Here is an 18,384-nt window from a genome sequence, read left to right as displayed (position 1 = left end):
AATGGTCAAACAACTATTAATTGATCAAACATACATATCCACTCGCGGGGGGGGGGGCCCGAATCCATGCGCAGGGGGAGTGGGGGCCCGACTCCATTCGCAAGGGGGGGGGGGGGGGGGGTGGCCCCACTCCATTCGCAGGGGAGGGGGGGGGGGCGACTCCACTCGCAGGGGGGGGCCGACTCCACTCGCAGGGGGGGCCGACTCCACTCGCAGGGGGGGGGGCCGACTCCACTCGCAGGAGGGGGGGGCCGACTCCACTCGCAGGGGGGGGCCGACTCCACTCGCAGGGGGGGGGGCCGACTCCACTCGCAGGGGGGGGCCGACTCCACTCGCAGGGGGGGGGGGGGGCCGACTCCACTCGCAGGGGGGGGGGCCGACTCCACTCGCAGGGGGGGGGGCCGACTCCACTCGCAGGGGGGGGGGCCCCGACTCCACTCGCAGGGGGGGGGGCGACTCCACTCGTAGGGGGGGCCCCGACTCCACTCGCAGTGGGGGGGGCCGACTCCACTCGTAGGGGGGGCCCCGACTCCACTCGCAGGGGGGGTGGGCCGACTCCGCTCGCAGGGGGGGGGGGCCCCGACTCCACTCGCAGGGGGGGTGGGCCGACTCCACTCGCAGGGGGGGTGGGCCGACTCCACTCGCAGGGGGGGTGGGCCGACTCCACTCGCAGGGGGGGTGGGCCGACTCCACTCGCAGGGGGGGTGGGCCGACTCCACTCGCAGGGGGGGGGGTGGGCCGACTCCACTCGCAGGGGGGGTGGGCCGACTCCACTCGCAGGGGGGGTTGGGCCGACTCCACTCGCAGGGGGGGTGGGCCGACTCCACTCGCAGGGGGGGTGGGCCGACTCCACTCGCAGGGGGGGTGGGCCGACTCCACTCGCAGGGGGGGGGGCGACTCCACTCGCAGGGGGGGTGGGCCGACTCCACTCGCAAGGGGGGGCCGACTCCACTCGCAGGGGGGGGGTGGCCGACTCCACTCGCAGGGGGGGTGGGCCGACTCCACTCGCAGGGGGGGTGGGCCGACTCCACTCGCAGGGGGGGTGGGCCGACTCCACTCGCAGGGGGGGTGGGCCGACTCCACTCGCAGGGGGGGGTGGGCCGACTCCACTCGCAGGGGGGGTGGGCCGACTCCACTCGCAGGGGGGGGGGCGACTCCACTCGCAGGGGGGGTGGGCCGACTCCACTCGCAAGGGGGGGGCCGACTCCACTCGCAGGGGGGGGGGGTGGCCGACTCCACTCGCAGGGGGGGGTGGCCGACTCTTCTCTCAGTGCTTGTAATTTATTGCCTCCCAGTACTAGTATTATCTGCCAGCGTCATGTTAGTCTTATCAGAATTACTAGTGAAGTGCGGGTACCTCGTCTCTCCTCAGCCTCGCCTCGAGTAACATGAGGCTATCCTTAGTACCCTTACTCTCTTCCTGGCTGGGTCTGGCTCAAGCCTAGTACCCTTGAAATCCCCTCCCACCTCCCCCATCAATTACCCATTCCTCCCACAAGCTACCCCATTCCTCGCACCAGCGACCCTCGTATTCCCCTCTCCCACAGTTCCTGATGAGGTGTGTGATTTGACGTTCAAGTCCTCATCATATAATTGCTCCGTTTTCCTCCTTGTGTGGGGCTCAGGATGCATTTTTTTTGGTACAGTTTTGAGGAGACATTCTGTATGAAAAAGTTGAATTGTAGTTTAGGGAGTGTTTGGAGCGTAGTCGTGACAGTGTGAGGAGGGCGTGTCGTGTACGACCTGGCCTGCCAGGAATCTACGTGGCGGAGACAAAACGTTCAAGAATTTGTGGCATATTTCGTGGGGAGCCGCTAGGAGACGGCGAGGGCTGGCATATACAGCTGCGTGGGGCTGGGGTGCCTGGCCACGGGGTGAAGGTAGGCAGCTGCCTGGGCTGGTCTCCACGGTCGTTATTTTAATTTATGCACCAAAATTCCAGAGAGCATTCATGGCGGCTACAAGATTTCTGTTGAAGATGTGGTGGTGTGTTGTTGTGTGTTATTGTTGTGTGGGTAGTGGTTGTTGTGGGTTGTGGTTGTGTTATGGGGGGTGGTGTTATTACTGTTGTTTGTTGTAGGTGAGAGTGATGGGGTTGATGTCGTATTGTTGTTTGCGGGGTGGGGATGATGCGGGTGGTGTAAACAAATCTGCATGTTTGTTTGCTGGTGGATGAAGACAACGAAATAATACTTTTAACTGAGCCTGACTTGTATATGGGTGTGCTCGACGAACTATGCTATTTAATGACGCTATACATGGAGCATACCTGGAATGGGTCCTGGGAGTTCTGCAGCTACCCAAGTCCGGCTTGAGGCCAGACTTGATTTGTGATAACTTGGTTCAACAGGCTGTTGTTGGTTGGAGCACCCCACAGGCTCACATTCCCACTACCACCCAGTTGCTCTGGCACTTGTTGCAGGAACATATCTAATTATCTCTTGAACATGTCCACTTTTGTTCCGGCAATATTATGCTTACTGTGAGGATAGAGCACGTCTTGAGAGCTTGTAGACGGTCCTAGTAATAAAGGTGCTTTGTGTGTATGCGTGTCGTATGTTAACTGTATTTCCTCTTTCAGCACTCTCCTGCTCTGAAAGGGAAAGTTAGTAGCGAGTAGTACTAAAGGCGTGACAGCATAAGTGATTTTAGTAGTAGGCGCATTGTGATGGAATTCCTGGATTTAAAGGCTCTCATAAGCCATCCAATCATATTTCTGACTGACGCTATATTTGCTTTGTTATTCCTTCTTTGAGGAAATCTGTTTTTACCCTGTATTTCGTTCATGTTCATTTTTACCATATTTAAGTGTGTAAAATTTATAACTTAAACATCAAATTAATATATGGCGACAGATCGAGTCTCCTAGAGCCCAGGTGAATGAAAGGAACTGTTAAACATGTTATTTTCCGTTGTCCAATTGAACACTTTACTTATATCATCTAGAAGATTTTAAATGTTTTCTTGACAAGTCATTTTCATGCTGATTTTATATATCCTCTGTAAAGGATGAAATGAAGCTGTGAGGTGTTTTTATCTCTGTCTGCTATGAGAATGAGAAAAAGCAGCGGTGCAAGGACCGTCTTACGGTGTAGAACTTTTCACTGTGCTTGTACTTCATTTTGTTTGATTGGTTGTTACTCTTTACTTTCTGTTTGCCGGTGAAATTGAATATCCATCCCCCTATTTTACCCGTTACTCGAATACATCTCAGTTTAAGTGACCATCACTCTATGGTCACATTCGTGAAATGCCTTTGCAAAGTACGTGTATACAACCTCTGCATTTTGCTTTTCTTCTAATGCTTCCGTGATTTTGTCATAGTGGGTGAGTAATTGTGAAAGGCATGAGGCTCTTCCGCTCAACTCCATGTTGATCTGGTTTGTGAAGGTCATTGTTCCCCACAAAATTGAAAATTTACAATTATATGTCATATTATTGTGACTGGTGAATAGTTTTAAGCAGGTGCTTATATATATATATATATATATATATATATATATATATATATATATATATATATATATATATATATATATAACATATATATATAATATATATATATATAATATATATAATATTATATAATATAATATAAACTGTTCTAATTCCAATTGTTTAGTGTGATGGCTTCAGCTAGTACTCTATTTCTTGAATCTCCCTCTGTAAATTGCCTTTGTGATAGTCGTGTCTTCCGGGGTCTGGAGCTTATTAACTCCAAGCCCCTAAAGTTGGAGTTAATAAAAAATGAAGTTATATGACTTGGGGGGTGTGAAGGTGGTTTCGAAGCTGGGGTGGAAGTGGTGTCTAGGCTGGGGGGTGGAGATAGGTTGATGTTGTGGAGTGGAGGCAGGGTTGAGGGAGATGAGTGGTGGTGGTAGGTGGGTGGGTAGTGGTGGTGGTAGTAGGAGGGTGGTGGTGGTGGTCGGGGGGGGAGGGAGGGAGGAAAGGATCCCGACCGTAGTAGGAACGTGGCCTGGGGCGGCCCACACACGCGTGCCAGATGTCGCAAGATTCCTGCGGCCACACGCTCCCTCTTCCCTGCGGCCTTGATTGTAATGGATGCTGAGGGGAGTATACACCCAACATTTGTGTAAGAAATACGTGGCGGGCGGCAGAAAGTCAGGTGAGCTGGTAGCCGCCACACTTGGCAGACTGACTGTAGGGCTGTCTGCTGTGGCTGGGGCGAGTTGCCCGGCTGTCTGCTGTGGCTGGGGCGAGTTGCCCGGCTGTCTGCTGTGGCTGGGGCGAGTTGCCCGGCTGTCTGCTGTGGCTGGGGCGAGTTGCCCGGCTGTCTGCTGTGGCTGGGGCGAGTTGCCCGGCTGTCTGCTGTGGCTGGGGCGAGTTGCCCGGCTGGCTCGTTTGATAGCCTGGCTAGTTGGTTGCCAGCCTGACTATTACAGACGGGAGAGTATTATAATTATAATTCATTGTGTCGGGGGACAGGCAGCCATTGGATATATACACATGTCAAGCTTGTATCGAAACTCCCCCCCCATACCTAAAGTCGAATTACTGACCCCCCCCCCCAGCATGTAACCCGACAGCAAGCTGACTGTATTACGTATGCATTCATCTGGGTACGTATTTACTGCTAGGTGAACAGACTCATTAGGTGATAGGAAACTCGCCCAACCATTTCTGTCCCGGCAGGGATTAGAACCCAGAATTCTAAGATTGTGAATCGAGAACGAACCCGACTGTACTACCGAAACCCTATAATGTGGCTGGCCGCTAGCAGGCAGGATGATCTGGTTGCTGCGTATACTGGTAGACTGGGTTGCCAACTGGCATTCCGCAAGTCTGGTAGCTACCAGCTACGCGATTGACTTGACGGAGCGGGCCTGGGCGAGGAAGGTGGTGGTGAGCCATCATATCCCAGGGCATGTACTAAGAGTTATGTACTGTACACTGGTTACACCTCGCTACGGACCCCTCAACCCCGGGCTGCTCGCCTCGTACACCAGGCGAAGGGCCTGGGCGCTACACCCCACTAATCGACACACTGGCTGGATGGCCTCGAGCCCATAACCCCACACTCTACAGCCATATGTCATGACTTGCCTGGCACACCACTCGTCTCTCCACACTCATACCACACGGCCCCCATTGACACCACACGGGCCCCCATTGACACCACACGGGGCCCCCATTGACACCACACGGGGCCCCCATTGACACCACACGGGGCCCCCATTGACACCACACGGGGCCCCCATTGACACCACACGGGGCCCCCATTGACACCACACGGCTCTACTGACGCGAGTCTTGTTGCAATCTTCTGAACTTTTTCTAACTACCCATTTTTGTTAAGATGGAGGCTCGAGGACAGGGCGTCATACTAAAACTCGTCTCACATAGGCGGTATACAGCGATCTAAAAGGCTCCTTATTTAGGTTCCTGAATGATGATCTGACTTTCGTTAGTGTAGAGTATGCTGCTGATGTTATGCTATTTATATGAGCCTCTGGATTTTAGTGTTATATCTACTCCCAGGTCTTTTTCTTTAGTCGTTTTAAGGAGGTAGGTTCCCTTCATCATGTACTGACTTTTTGGTCTTATGGCACCTATTCACATTTCCATGACCTTACACTTGCTTGTGTTGAACTCTAGCAGTCAAATCTAGATTCAACTCTGCAGCTTGTTAAAGTCATCTTGGAGAATCTTACAATCCTCATTCGTGACAAATCTTATTAGTTTCACATGGACTGCGAACATCGACAGATAAAACTCAACACTTGTAGACAGGTCATTTACATAAATGAGGAATATTATGGTTCCCAGCACCGATCCTTCAGGTACTTCGCTTGTTTCCCTACACCAGTCCGACCTCTCGGCCCCCCCCCCTCACTGGTACTCTTGACTCCCGTCTGTTAGGTAATTCTTTACCCAGAAACTCAATCTGGCCAACCTGCTCTGTCTTGTCTTATCTTATTTTAGTTGCCTTATCATAAAACTCCAGTAGGTTCGTGAGACATGAATTCCGTTCAATAAAGTCTCGTTGATGTTTACTTACCTGATTACATCAACGTCTGAATTCGTCTGAATTCGTTTCTTCGTCCTGAAACGTTTCTTACGTCTGAATTTAGCTGTTTGCCCGTTTGGCCAAAAACTGACGTAATTTGAAAAAAAAAAGAAAATAAGTTTCGTATTTTTGTTTTCCAAAACAGTAAGTTAAGGCTCCTCTGGTAGGTTAGGAGGACAGGGAATTCACCTAAAGTTTCAAAACGTCATGAAAAACGTTAATTGAAAGTGTCCTCTCCTAACCTAACAGACTAAGCTGGAGGATCCAAACAGAAAACGGGACAGACAGTACATCACTTTCGTTAGCCGATTTCATTTCAAATTACGTCAGTTTTTGGCCATAGCGCGCATACGAACGAAAATCGACGTTATTTTGAGAGGACGGGTTGCTGTGTGTTATGGGTGAAAGTTCCTTCGTTCTTTACCGAATTTTTGGCTCTTCCTTCCTCTGTGCTCTTCCACCTTCTTATTCCTACCTTTTCCTGTGCCCATTCCTCCCGTCTTGCCTTACACAGTTTGTCTTTCTCCATGTCCTTCCCCAAACGTTAGGGTTAAGCTGTTTAATTTTCAAATTAACGATCGGCTGCGGCGTTCAGCTTTTGAAGGATCAGGTTATCAGACTCAAGACAATTGTAAAATATCTTAATTTACATTTCGAAATGTTTGAAAACAATTGGTAATATTAAAATAGTTTTTCCTAAAGATTTTTAGCTGCTTACACTATTTTGTTTTTTAATGGAAACAAAAGAACTTAAAATTTGATAAACCTAACTTGCTTCCTGTCTCCGACTATGGGGTAACTATTACCAAAGATTTTCATTTCTAAAAGGTTTAATCAGGGTGCTGCTCTATTCAGTTATTTTGAACCAATCTTTATTTATGCAATTTTTAGAAACACATTTAAAACCAATACAATGTGTATGCGGTAAGGTATAGTAATATATGGAGCAGCAGCATGCACACACTCCCCACCGCGTCTGGTGAGGCACTGGCTGGTCCGGGCGACCGACGGAGCCTCCTGTCTCTTGCACTCACAACAGATGTCGGCTGTGCAAATTTTCTTTTTGATGTTAAAGTTCTGCTTTCGATACAGAGGCGGAAAAATAATTCGTTTCTCACAGATGCTGCCGTTTGTGACCAGATTTACCACGAACATGATGCATACATTATAAATATTTTCTTAGCTTTTTAAATTTTTGCTTTGTTCGTAGTCATGTCAAATGTTTTGTTATGGCATTCTTAGCTTGCAGTTAGACAGAAAAAAAGTTTAAGGTAATTTGGAGAGCACTGCTTCTGTTCCTCCGTGAGACGGGACAAGACTGCTGCTGTTGTTCCTCCTGCTTGGGACAGGACAACACTGCTTTTGTTGTTGTTCCTACTCCTTGGGACAGGACAGTGCTACTGGGATTGTTCCCACGTGGCACGCGACAAGGACGCTTCTCTATGGGATAACTTCCCTTTGTATCTTAAGTGGTCTACTGCCCATTCAGTCTCTACTTGATCACATTACAAGGTTTACATATCAGGGAATTTTGTCTTAATTTCAGGCTTGTTTTTTTTTTTTAAACAGCTATTTAAAAAAAAAAGCGACTGTTTTCTAACTGCGTGGAGTCTCGTTTGTGTCTGGCCACGTGGTCTAGATTTAATATTGAATTTCGATGGATTTCCTTTGCCCATTCGTGTTTAGATCATGTATTTGTCCTTTATTGCGTGTGACATTAGTTCGAGTACTTCATCTGTTCTTGTATAGTCACCATTTACTCTCAGTACTCTTTGATGTAATAACCTTTTTCCTTGTCTTTGGATGATATTTATGCAGGCTCTTGTGTATGTCGGTATTCTTGAATGATTTTCTGAGGTGCCTTGGGGGTTATGAATCATAGTTAATAATACTCTCTCTCTCTCTTCACTGATGTACAATACATAAGACTGTTTAGTCGTTTTCCTTCTCAATATTTTTATCTCAAGTATGTTTCTTTTCCAGGCCAGAAGGTTTGCACCCAGCCGTCTATGGCTTTTACCTTGTTGTCCTCCTTCCTGCGTGTTTATTGTGCAAGTTGTCATACCTCTCGTCCTGTCATCTTTAGTTGGGTTGTATCAGTGGTCATTGATATGGAGAAGTTTATTTCCTCATGTCAGTCCCTATATTAGGAACACTATGGTACGCTTCACTGACCCTTGCCCCCCATATACTGACCCCTGCCCCCCCTTATACTGACCCCTGCCCCCCCTTATACTGACCCCTGCCCCCCTTATACTGACCCCTGCCCCCCTTATACTGACCCCTGCCCCCATTATACTGACCCCTGCCCCCCTTATACTGATCTCTGCCCCTTATACTGACCCCTGCCCCCCTTATACTGACCCCTGCCCACCCTCACACTGATCTATGTCCTTTGTTTTCCCCACCTAGGGCATGGACGCCAGCGGGGAACCCCTCCTCCAGTTTCGCCTACGAGTGCAGTTCTACGTTGAGACGCACCTCCTTCTCCGGTAAGTGGACCTCCGTACTCTGTACTTTTGTGCCTCCGTGTGGTGCATGATTCTCATAACACACACACGTATACACCCCACACATAACCCTAGACAGTGGTGAAGTATGCAGTTCCGGCGCCCTCCCCTCCTCCTATCCCCCCATTCATTAAGCATTACAAAACGAAGGCTGAAAAACTAGAGAGGTTTGCTGCAAGACTGGTCTCAGACTCGAAGGAACTATACTTAAGACTCTTATGTTCGCCCTTCACAACTCTTTACTCGAGTCTCAATTTCGAAGGTCTCGTAACTCACACACTTGAGCGATTTTAAGGCACAGTAACATCTCTTTAAGGGGTTAAGGCAGCAGAGTTAGAGTGTAGTGTGTGTGTGCTTCCAGAGATGGCCTCTCTCGGCTCCACTACTACCTGCAGCTGCGGGAGAACGTCCTCAGCTACAACCAATCCATCAGCGAGGAAGCTACCTTCCTCCTGGCCGCCTACGCCCTCCAGGCAGACCTTGGCGACTTCTGCGAGGACCAGCACCACGGCCACTACTTCGACCCCAACCTCTACTTTCCGCAGTGGGTGAGTGCTATTCTACATGTATGTTGTTTAAGAGTTTTTGACTTGGGTGGGTTATCCTATCGTCAGTGCTTGCCTGTCACACTTATGGTTAGTGTTAGATTATCTCTCCGTGTCTGTGTCTCACTTTCTCTATACCTCCTTGATGTTGTCACCTCATGGACTACGGTACAGGTAATCTGTAAAAAAAAAAATATTCTTTGTTGCAAAATACTGAGCATAAATTATTTAATTCAATAAATCCCTGACTATCTGTAAACCCCTTCTCGATGACCTCTGGTCTATATAAACCCCATAATGTATTAATATAGTCCGTCTGTAATTAAAATACATTTATTGGCACCTATCCATATAAAATCGGTCAAATCATAATCATTATAAACGGTTCTACATTTATAATTTAGTTTACACAAATTTCAGTATATTAAATAATGTCATAAAAAGTAGCATAACACGTAATCAATATTATTTACTGTATAATCTAGATTGTTTTATGTCAGTGATGTAATACCTGATGATGTGATGTAATGATGATATGCAGATACCTGTAATATTGCATGAACTAGGTGTTTGGAGGTAAACTTAGGTTCAACAATTGAAGTCCATCTGTGTAGAGTGAGCCCAGTGATCAGGGACCAGGAGCTGAAGACGATTTGCAGAAAACACCAACTGTGAACCTAGGGATTGAGGGCCAACAACCGGATGACTATTATAGGTCGGGTAGTTAGTGGATGGCTTAAAGTCGAGGGAATGGAGGACCCGGAGCTTGAGCCCAACTCACTAAAAAAGAATCGGTTGTCAAATGTTGCATGACAATGATGTAAATCTGGTCATTCCATGTTCCAGGTCAGTTAGGTGACTGTCCTACAGAATCCCACTTAACCCTGTGTTCGTCTGTCCCCAGTCCTGTGTTCGTCTGTCCCCAGTCCTGTGTTCGTCTGTCCCCAGTCCTGTGTTCGTCTGTCCCCAGTCCTGTGTTCGTCTGTCCCCAGTCCTGTGTTCGTCTGTCCCCAGTCCTGTGTTCGTCTGTCCCCAGTCCTGTGTTCGTCTGTCCCCAGTCCTGTGTTCGTCTGTCCCCAGTCCTGTGTTCGTCTGTCCCCAGTCCTGTGTTCGTCTGTCCCCAGTCCTGTGTTCGTCTGTCCCCAGTCCTGTGTTCGTCTGTCCCCAGTCCTGTGTTCGTCTGTCCCCAGTCCTGTGTTCGTCTGTCCCCAGTCCTGTGTTCGTCTGTCCCCAGTCCTGTGTTCGTCTGTCCCCAGTCCTGTGTTCGTCTGTCCCCAGTCCTGTGTTCGTCTGTCCCCAGTCCTGTGTTCGTCTGTCCCCAGTCCTGTGTTCGTCTGTCCCCAGTCCTGTGTTCGTCTGTCCCCAGTCCTGTGTTCGTCTGTCCCCAGTCCTGTGTTCGTCTGTCCCCAGTCCTGTGTTCGTCTGTCCCCAGTCCTGTGTTCGTCTGTCCCCAGTCCTGTGTTCGTCTGTCCCCAGTCCTGTGTTCGTCTGTCCCCAGTCCTGTGTTCGTCTGTCCCCAGTCCTGTGTTCGTCTGTCCCCAGTCCTGTGTTCGTCTGTCCCCAGTCCTGTGTTCGTCTGTCCCCAGTCCTGTGTTCGTCTGTCCCCAGTCCTGTGTTCGTCTGTCCCCAGTCCTGTGTTCGTCTGTCCCCAGTCCTGTGTTCGTCTGTCCCCAGTCCTGTGTTCGTCTGTCCCCAGTCCTGTGTTCGTCTGTCCCCAGTCCTGTGTTCGTCTGTCCCCAGTCCTGTGTTCGTCTGTCCCCAGTCCTGTGTTCGTCTGTCCCCAGTCCTGTGTTCGTCTGTCCCCAGTCCTGTGTTCGTCTGTCCCCAGTCCTGTGTTCGTCTGTCCCCAGTCCTGTGTTCGTCTGTCCCCAGTCCTGTGTTCGTCTGTCCCCAGTCCTGTGTTCGTCTGTCCCCAGTCCTGTGTTCGTCTGTCCCCAGTCCTGTGTTCGTCTGTCCCCAGTCCTGTGTTCGTCTGTCCCCAGTCCTGTGTTCGACTGTCTCCAGCCCTGTGTTCGTCTGTCCCATGTTGTTGTTGTTGTTATAGATTCAGCTACTCGGAACAAGTTCCAAGTAGCACGGGCTATGGTGAGCCCGTAGTGGACTTACCTGGCACAGGAGCGGTGGTCTGTCCCCAGCCCTGTGTTCCTTAAAACCAGCTCTTACGCACCACTTCTCAAAATGTGCACATGCGACAAGCATACCAAAATGGACCTGAGCGTCGGGTTTCCCACAATTGATACAGTTACCAGTTCATGAGCAACATTTGTGTGACTTCAACAATGCCTTAAGAACAAAATTATGGCATATTTATCAATTGTATGCCGTTGCCTATATATTGGGGAGAAGTAAATAGGTCTCGTTCAAGTTTGTGACAATCGGCGCATTGTTTTTTGTCTTAATTTAAGAGCTCTTTTTATTTTGCTAATTTTTTTATGGTGAAGTAAGGAGAGATCTTGACACGTGCATTTGTTGACACTTGATCAGCTGGTGGAGCGGGTGGGCGTGGCCTACGTCTTGGAACACGTGCCACATATGCACCGCGACAATTTGGGGCTGACGAGGGCCGAGGCGCATGCGCAGTACATCCGGGAGGCGTCGCAGCAAGAGGCACCCCACAACCTCCACCTGTACCGTCTGCGGTACAAGAAGCAGGACCCATCGCCTCAAGTGGTCATGGCCATCTGTGCAAGGGGACTTGATATTTATGAGGTACGTGCGTGACTATGTGAAGGAGCACGTGCCTGTTGAGGGGTGGGGGGTACATGTACGTGAGTGTGAGAGGGGGTGCACGTATGTGCGTATGAGAAGGGGGTCTACATGCGTGAATGAGGTGTGCGCGTTTGTTAGCTGTTTAGTGTATCTTAAAGTATGGATGGCGTTGATAATTTAGGCCAAAATATAACCAGGATTAATAGTGTATTTGAATATAAATTTCAAAAGCAAGAGCCCATGCGCGTGCTATGATCCCAAAGGGAAGTTACACGACAGTGGAAAATGCAAGCATAGAGATACCCCCCTCCCCCATGGTAAATATGTGTACTATAACTGTGTGCGTTTCAGGAGGAGCCGGGTCAGTTGCACACGTCGAGAAAGCTCATCTCCAACTTCCAGTGGTCTACCATAGGCAAGCTGTCCTTCGAGGTGAGTACCCCCAGGTGTCCGGCTCTCTCTCCTCCTCCTGCCTCCTAGGAGACCTCCGGGTCTTCGCCTGGGGACGGAGCCAGGCGCATTACACATTGTTTTTATATCTTAATCTGTGTGTCATTATTCTTGCTTAATCTGGTGAGGGAACGGTTGGGCACAGTTCCCTCAGTCTCCTCCTATGAAGACAAGTGTTGTTTAGTCATATTGGCGTAACGCTTTAGTCTGGTAATTAATTTTTTTCCGGTATGTCTAGGTGTAGGTGTCAGACTTGTGGAAGCTCACCTTATAGGTCTAGACTGGTAGATGTTCCTATTTTGGGGCTCTGATAGGAAGGTTTTACTAAACGGGTACACGGTATATTAGACAAGGCGAGTACACTGTATTGGATAATGTGAGTACAGAGTTATTTCTTAATGAATATTCATTGTTTAATGCGCGTGTTTAGGTGTGTGTGTAAGATGGAGGGCTTTGTTATACTATAAATTATCTCCTGTTCATCTATTACAGTTCGTCCATTGATGATTAATAATGTTTTTGGTGTGTGTGTGTGTGTGTGTGTGTGTGTGTGTGTGTGTGTGTGTGTGTGTGTGTGTGTGTGTGTGTGTGTGTGTGTGGTGGGAGGGGGGGGGGGTGGGAGGGGGGTTGAGGAAGACAATCAATGTTGGGTTGTGATAAAACAAAGCAATAATTACAGTTGTGGGGGTTTGAAGACCATGGCCCCCCCCCAATATACTGCCCCCCTACAACACCTACAACAACCCCCCCCCTCTATGACTCGTCATAGTAAAGGTATGGTGCCTATAAGATGCCAGCATAGCGTGACCGCCCTGGTCTCTCGGTTATAGCACCGCTCCTGTGCCAGGTAAGTCCACTACGGGCTCACCATAGCCCGTGCTACTTGAAACTTTTGTTTCCAGTAGCTGAATCTAAAACAAAAACAACGTGACTGCCTCGTGGAGAGGACACTCTGCTACTTGGGGAGTAGAAGAACTCCCAGAACCCCATCAACCAGGTATCAACCAGGTATCAACCAGGTATCAACCAGGTATCTACTGCTGTGCTAGCTCCATGATGGTGGGACATATCGACTGTGATACCATCCCCACCCTCCCCCCCCCAAAAAAAAAGAGGAAATTTTTATCCATTGGTAATATATAGATAGTATAAGAAAGAATGCAATAGCCTAACCTCTTCTAGGTATAATATACACAGTTTTAGGCCAGATATGTACAATCCTAGGTTTAATTTACGTAATCTTAACGTATTGTCGTACATGTATGTATTGTACTAGACCTTGGAGGTTAGACTTTTAGAAGTTTAGACGTTTGATTTTGTAACGGGAGTACACGTACTCCGCATTCATGTGCTATCATTTATTAAGGATATGTTAAATACATAGCCACCGCAGCTCCTCACTTCCTGCCCATTCTAAACGTTTTAAATCAGTTTTCTTTTATTACATTTGATTTTGTATTTTTATTTTTCAATATTTTTTGTGTCTTTAGTTTATTCAGTGCATATTTTTTTTCCTTCTTTCTGTAACATGCCTGTGTAAGTACTTTTGTTTTCAGGGGTAAACTTTGGATCAGTGGCTGAACCTTAGCGTAAACCTTTGAACCTTAAACCTAGCGAACCTTTGTAAAGTGGGAAGTATCTGATGGTCTACATCAGTGGTATAGTTGTGTTTTGTTTAGCACAACAGCACACCTTCAACAGTACATAATGCCCCCCCCCCCTGCATCTTCCTCACCACTAACACCTTAGTGACTAAGCCGCCACCCGAGACGGCTTAAATGTTTTGTACACTGATATCACTTGTACCTTAAACTACTCGTAACAAGACAAGTTTCTCCTAACTCTAAATGGCTCTGTGAGCCCCCTCCTCCCCCCTCGCCTCAACACGCATAGGAGAATTAAATATCACACCATCGTCACTCAATCATCGAGGGATCAACCTCGCTAACCAAACATCTCGCACACCCCCAAAAAGTAGGAAGAAAAAAATGAGAGCCCTGCTTTAACCATGAATAATGAGGAATCCGCCTCACTCATTAGGTTACAGGACTGGTCTCTGTTACAGCCGCCACCCTCTTGCTGCCTCCACCGTCTGGACACATTGTTCTCAGCAGAGAGACAGAGACAGTCAGTCAGTCAGTCAGACAGTCAGTTAGGGCGCTAGAATAACTGTCCTCAGAGCTACTGCCGTTTCACAGATTTTAATACACAAATGATGTGCACCTTAGATTTTCTGACACTAGATATATTACATTTGAGGAGTCGGTTCCAAGGTTACATGTATATTTTTAATATTTATGGAATTTGATACTTTTGATTGTAATTTTAGACACTGACCGCTGAAGACTTAGCTCTTTAGTGCAGCAGATGTGACGTACTGCCATGCGCAGGTCGGTCATTTCCCCAGTGACCCACGGCGGCCAGTTATAATCACAGTTCAACAATTTTGTCAGGCATTCCTCCAACCAACCGTGCCGACTCCTCTCCAGAGTCTAGCGATGCCAACATCTCCGTTGATAGGCTGCGTAATGTTGACCATCATGAGTGCACTCATGACGTCTTGGGAGCCACGGAGGCCTATGTTGTCAACGTTGTCTCGTAGCTCTAGTAGACCATCACAAGTCTTAGACCCCATGTTATAATGTTCTTGGCCAGCTTCAAGTACACCTCTACTGGCTGGCTGATTCATGGTAAATTTTGATGATGGTGCTCTGACATTAGCTTATATCCGCAAGTGTTCCTGCTTGCAACTCATTTCCCGCCACGTGACCAACACCATAGACCAGTCCTCCACAGCCACCACGTCAGCAGTCGTGTAGTAGATTAAAAATAGAGCAATGATCTCCAATATTCCACGCTCGCACGTTATACAATATTGAAAAACTTCTGTTTTTTAATAGGAACTTGATCTGGAATTTACTGGTTGAAGCATAGTACGGTGACGAAAGAGCTGGGGGGTCACACTGTTCAGTCTGAGAGCAAGCGGACCTCATGGCGTTAGTTTCGTCACATGGCACTGTGATAGTATTGAGACAATGTTATGACTGTCACCATGCAGCCACAATGGACAGAAAATGGTGTACTGTAACATCCGAACTTAATCTAACCTAGCAACCCAAGCATAGAAAAGGTCAATGTTTGTGCAACCCGTCCCCCTTATAGCACGTCGCATTTTGACGTACACTTTACCTAAGGCCAAAAACTGTCGTACTGGAAAGTGGTAGTGGCTCGTGAAATTGACATTCTGACCCGTTTTATGTTTGTGGGTCCTCTGGTAGGGCACTTTAATAGGACAGTTTCTTGACGTTGGGAAGGCTGGCGAGAATGGGCTGGCTTGTGAGCCGCTATGATGTACAGGGTATCATATTTGTGTCCGTTGGGGATTTTTGACGTCAAGTGCGATTGGTGAGGAGATGGTTGGGCCATGACAGCGTGGTACCTACCTTACCTTATGTAAGGTAAGGTAACTTACCTAATACTACATTAGCATGGTCATAGTACTGTGACGTTGTTGCCACTGGTTATTGTACAGTGGATACCCGGGCCATTCTCTAACCATTACCTTCACACATACGCATTTCTCTACCTTCTGCTTTCATCTCCCCTCCTACCGTCTTCCTTCCGCTCACTTTCCCCTCCTGCTCCCCCTATTACTCCTGCACACCCCCTTCTTCCCCCCCCATCTTCCTGCCCATAGTTTGTACTTTTGCCAAGGTCCTCCTGTGTCAATATTTGTCCGTGACCAACCAGGTGGGAGAGGGCGTAGTGGGAGGCGACCAGTGGGGTGGGAGAGAGAACGAGCGGGGGAGAGAGAGAGCGTGTAGAGAGAGAGAGAGCGTGTAGAGAGAGAGAGTGAGCGTGTAGAGAGAGAGAGAGCGTGTAGAGAGAGAGAGAGAGCGTGTAGAGAGAGAGAGAGAGCGTGTAGAGAGAGAGAGCGTGTAGAGAGAGAGAGAGAGAGCGTGTAGAGAGAGAGAGAGAGCGTGTAGAGAGAGAGAGAGAGAGAGAGAGCGTGTAGAGAGAGAGAGCGTGTAGAGAGAGAGAGAGAGAGAGAGAGAGAGAGAGAGAGAGAGAGAGAGAGAGAGAGAGAGAGAGAGAGAGAGTGTAGAGAGAGAGAGAGAGAGAGTGTAGAGAGAGAGAGAGAGAGAGAGAGAGAGTGTAGAGAGAGAGAGAGAGAGAGCGTGTAGAGAGAGAGAGAGAGAGAGAGCGTGTAGAGAGAGCGAGCGAGCAAGAGAGAGAGAGAGACCCATTAAAATTGAACAATGGGTTCACGACAGTTTTAGTGGCCCATAAATGTAATGAAGACAATTTATAATCGATGCTCAATTCATTTCTCCAGCTTGATCCCACACGCGGTGGGGAGAGATGCGTAAACGAGGCTTGCCAAGGTGGTCGAAACTCCCGCTTCTCCCCTGAGGCAGCTTCGCCCTAGACGGCCCACTGTTCCTGACTCCCCATTGGGTTGTCTTACCTATATTTTACGCCCTGTCTTCCTCCTTGTAATTAAAAACAGAAACGTGCATTCCGTCGCGTCGCCAGCTACCAGGTGTTGTGGGTGGGGGGGGGGGGGGACGTGAAGTGTGTTGGGGGAGGTGGTGACGGGAAGGTTTGATGGGGCCAAGCGCAGGAATTCTTACCCTTTGTTTACGATTACAGGTCCCCAGTGGGTTACCCCATATAACCCCCTTCATCAGCCTGTCGAAACCACCTCTGGCACCACCAGTCCCATTACGTACCAGTATGACTTCACAAAGTCAGAAGATCGTAAGGATCTTGTCACATTTATAGAAAAACGACAAATCGCAAATACACACGCTGGACTAGGCTAGTGAAATTTGTATTGTTATTTTTATGCAATCAAAACATGGAATCACGGTAATAGTTAATTCTAATCTAACGATTTTTTTTTAGACATAGTTCTATATGTCCCAATGATATGGTTCCCATACTCTCAGGGGGGGGGGGGGGGGTATTAAAATAACATGAAAACATAAGAATGAAAGTAACTGCAGAAGGCCTATTGGTCCATACGAGGCAGGTCCTATTTATAACCAGCCAATCTTATTCATATACATGTCCAACCTACGCTTGAAACAATCGGGGGATCCCACTTCCACCACGTTACGCGGTAATTGGTTCTACAAATAAAGTCCTATTACCGAACCAGTATTTACCCAGGTTTTTTCCTAAATCTAAACTTAAACAAAAAACATGAATTTAATAATAATAATATTGTAAGAGTAGCTGATGTACAACAAAAGTAAAAAAAAAAAAACCACAAACCGGACATAAATTCCTGGAACAAGTATTAGGGTGTGACGCGAGGTCTGGTGTGTAAGCTTAAGCTGCTTCCGGTAGAAAGTTGCTGGGGGGAGGGTTCCCCCGGGGTTGTGCCCCCTGGGGTAGTGCACCCCCCAGTGTTAGGAAAGTGTCAGAAAAGCGACTCAAGTGTTAGGAGAGAGAACCGGAGAGTTAACCCGATGCACAACTGTGGAACACTTTGTTTCGCTTACGAAGATCTGCTGGTGTTGATGTTTAACCTTGAAGGTGCATTTCTTCAAGTTGCTATTGCCATTAAGAGTGTGTGCACTGGTTCAGTGGTGGTGGTGTGTTGCACTCACACTGTTCGACGCACCACAAACCAACACACCCCGGCTCCCTTCACTTAGGTGCTACGGAAACACAAGGTCTTTGGGATGTTATCATAGCTGTCGCACAGGGCTCTGTGTACGCGCACAGCGTGTCTCGTGGCAGGTGATCTTATATTGTTGTGCCAATGTACCCCATTGTGTGTGTGTTGATGTATAATTGATGGCCCGCATGTATAGTGAAGGTATGCGAGTTCATGTTCTTTGTAGCATCATAACTGTGCTCAGTGGCCAAGCTGCTTCCGCATGTGATGCAGTAAATACTTTGGCCGTCTAATTCACATTAATCCTAGTTTGTGTTACTCTATTAGCCATGACATCTTTAATTCAGTTAGGTAGAGGACATGCGCTTTATACATCATCTTGATGAAGTTTTGTCTGTTTAGGACCAGGAAGCATATATAACAAATGTTGCACAAATCCTACAGCTGTGTTACAGGGTCCTTTTAACTAGTTGACCTAGTAACTAGGTTTGGTTCACCCCCCCTGGACTTGCC

At 48.2% G+C, this 18,384-nt stretch overlaps 1 protein-coding gene across 1 annotated transcript in view; it reads left to right on the top strand.

Moving 5' to 3' along the window:
- The window catches only part of ex (FERM domain containing expanded), a 177,632-nt gene that overhangs the window by 97,462 nt on the left and 61,786 nt on the right, over positions 1-18,384 (top strand). Inside the window, 4 exon segments of the mRNA XM_069301090.1 lie at positions 8,441-8,520; positions 8,900-9,086; positions 11,568-11,792; positions 12,144-12,224. Of these exon segments, the coding sequence (XP_069157191.1) occupies positions 8,441-8,520; positions 8,900-9,086; positions 11,568-11,792; positions 12,144-12,224 (573 nt within the window).

This window comes from Procambarus clarkii, chromosome 5 (genome assembly GCF_040958095.1).
Source record: "Procambarus clarkii isolate CNS0578487 chromosome 5, FALCON_Pclarkii_2.0, whole genome shotgun sequence".
NCBI lineage: Eukaryota > Metazoa > Arthropoda > Malacostraca > Decapoda > Cambaridae > Procambarus > Procambarus clarkii.
This window is presented reverse-complemented; position numbering and strand designations above follow the sequence as displayed.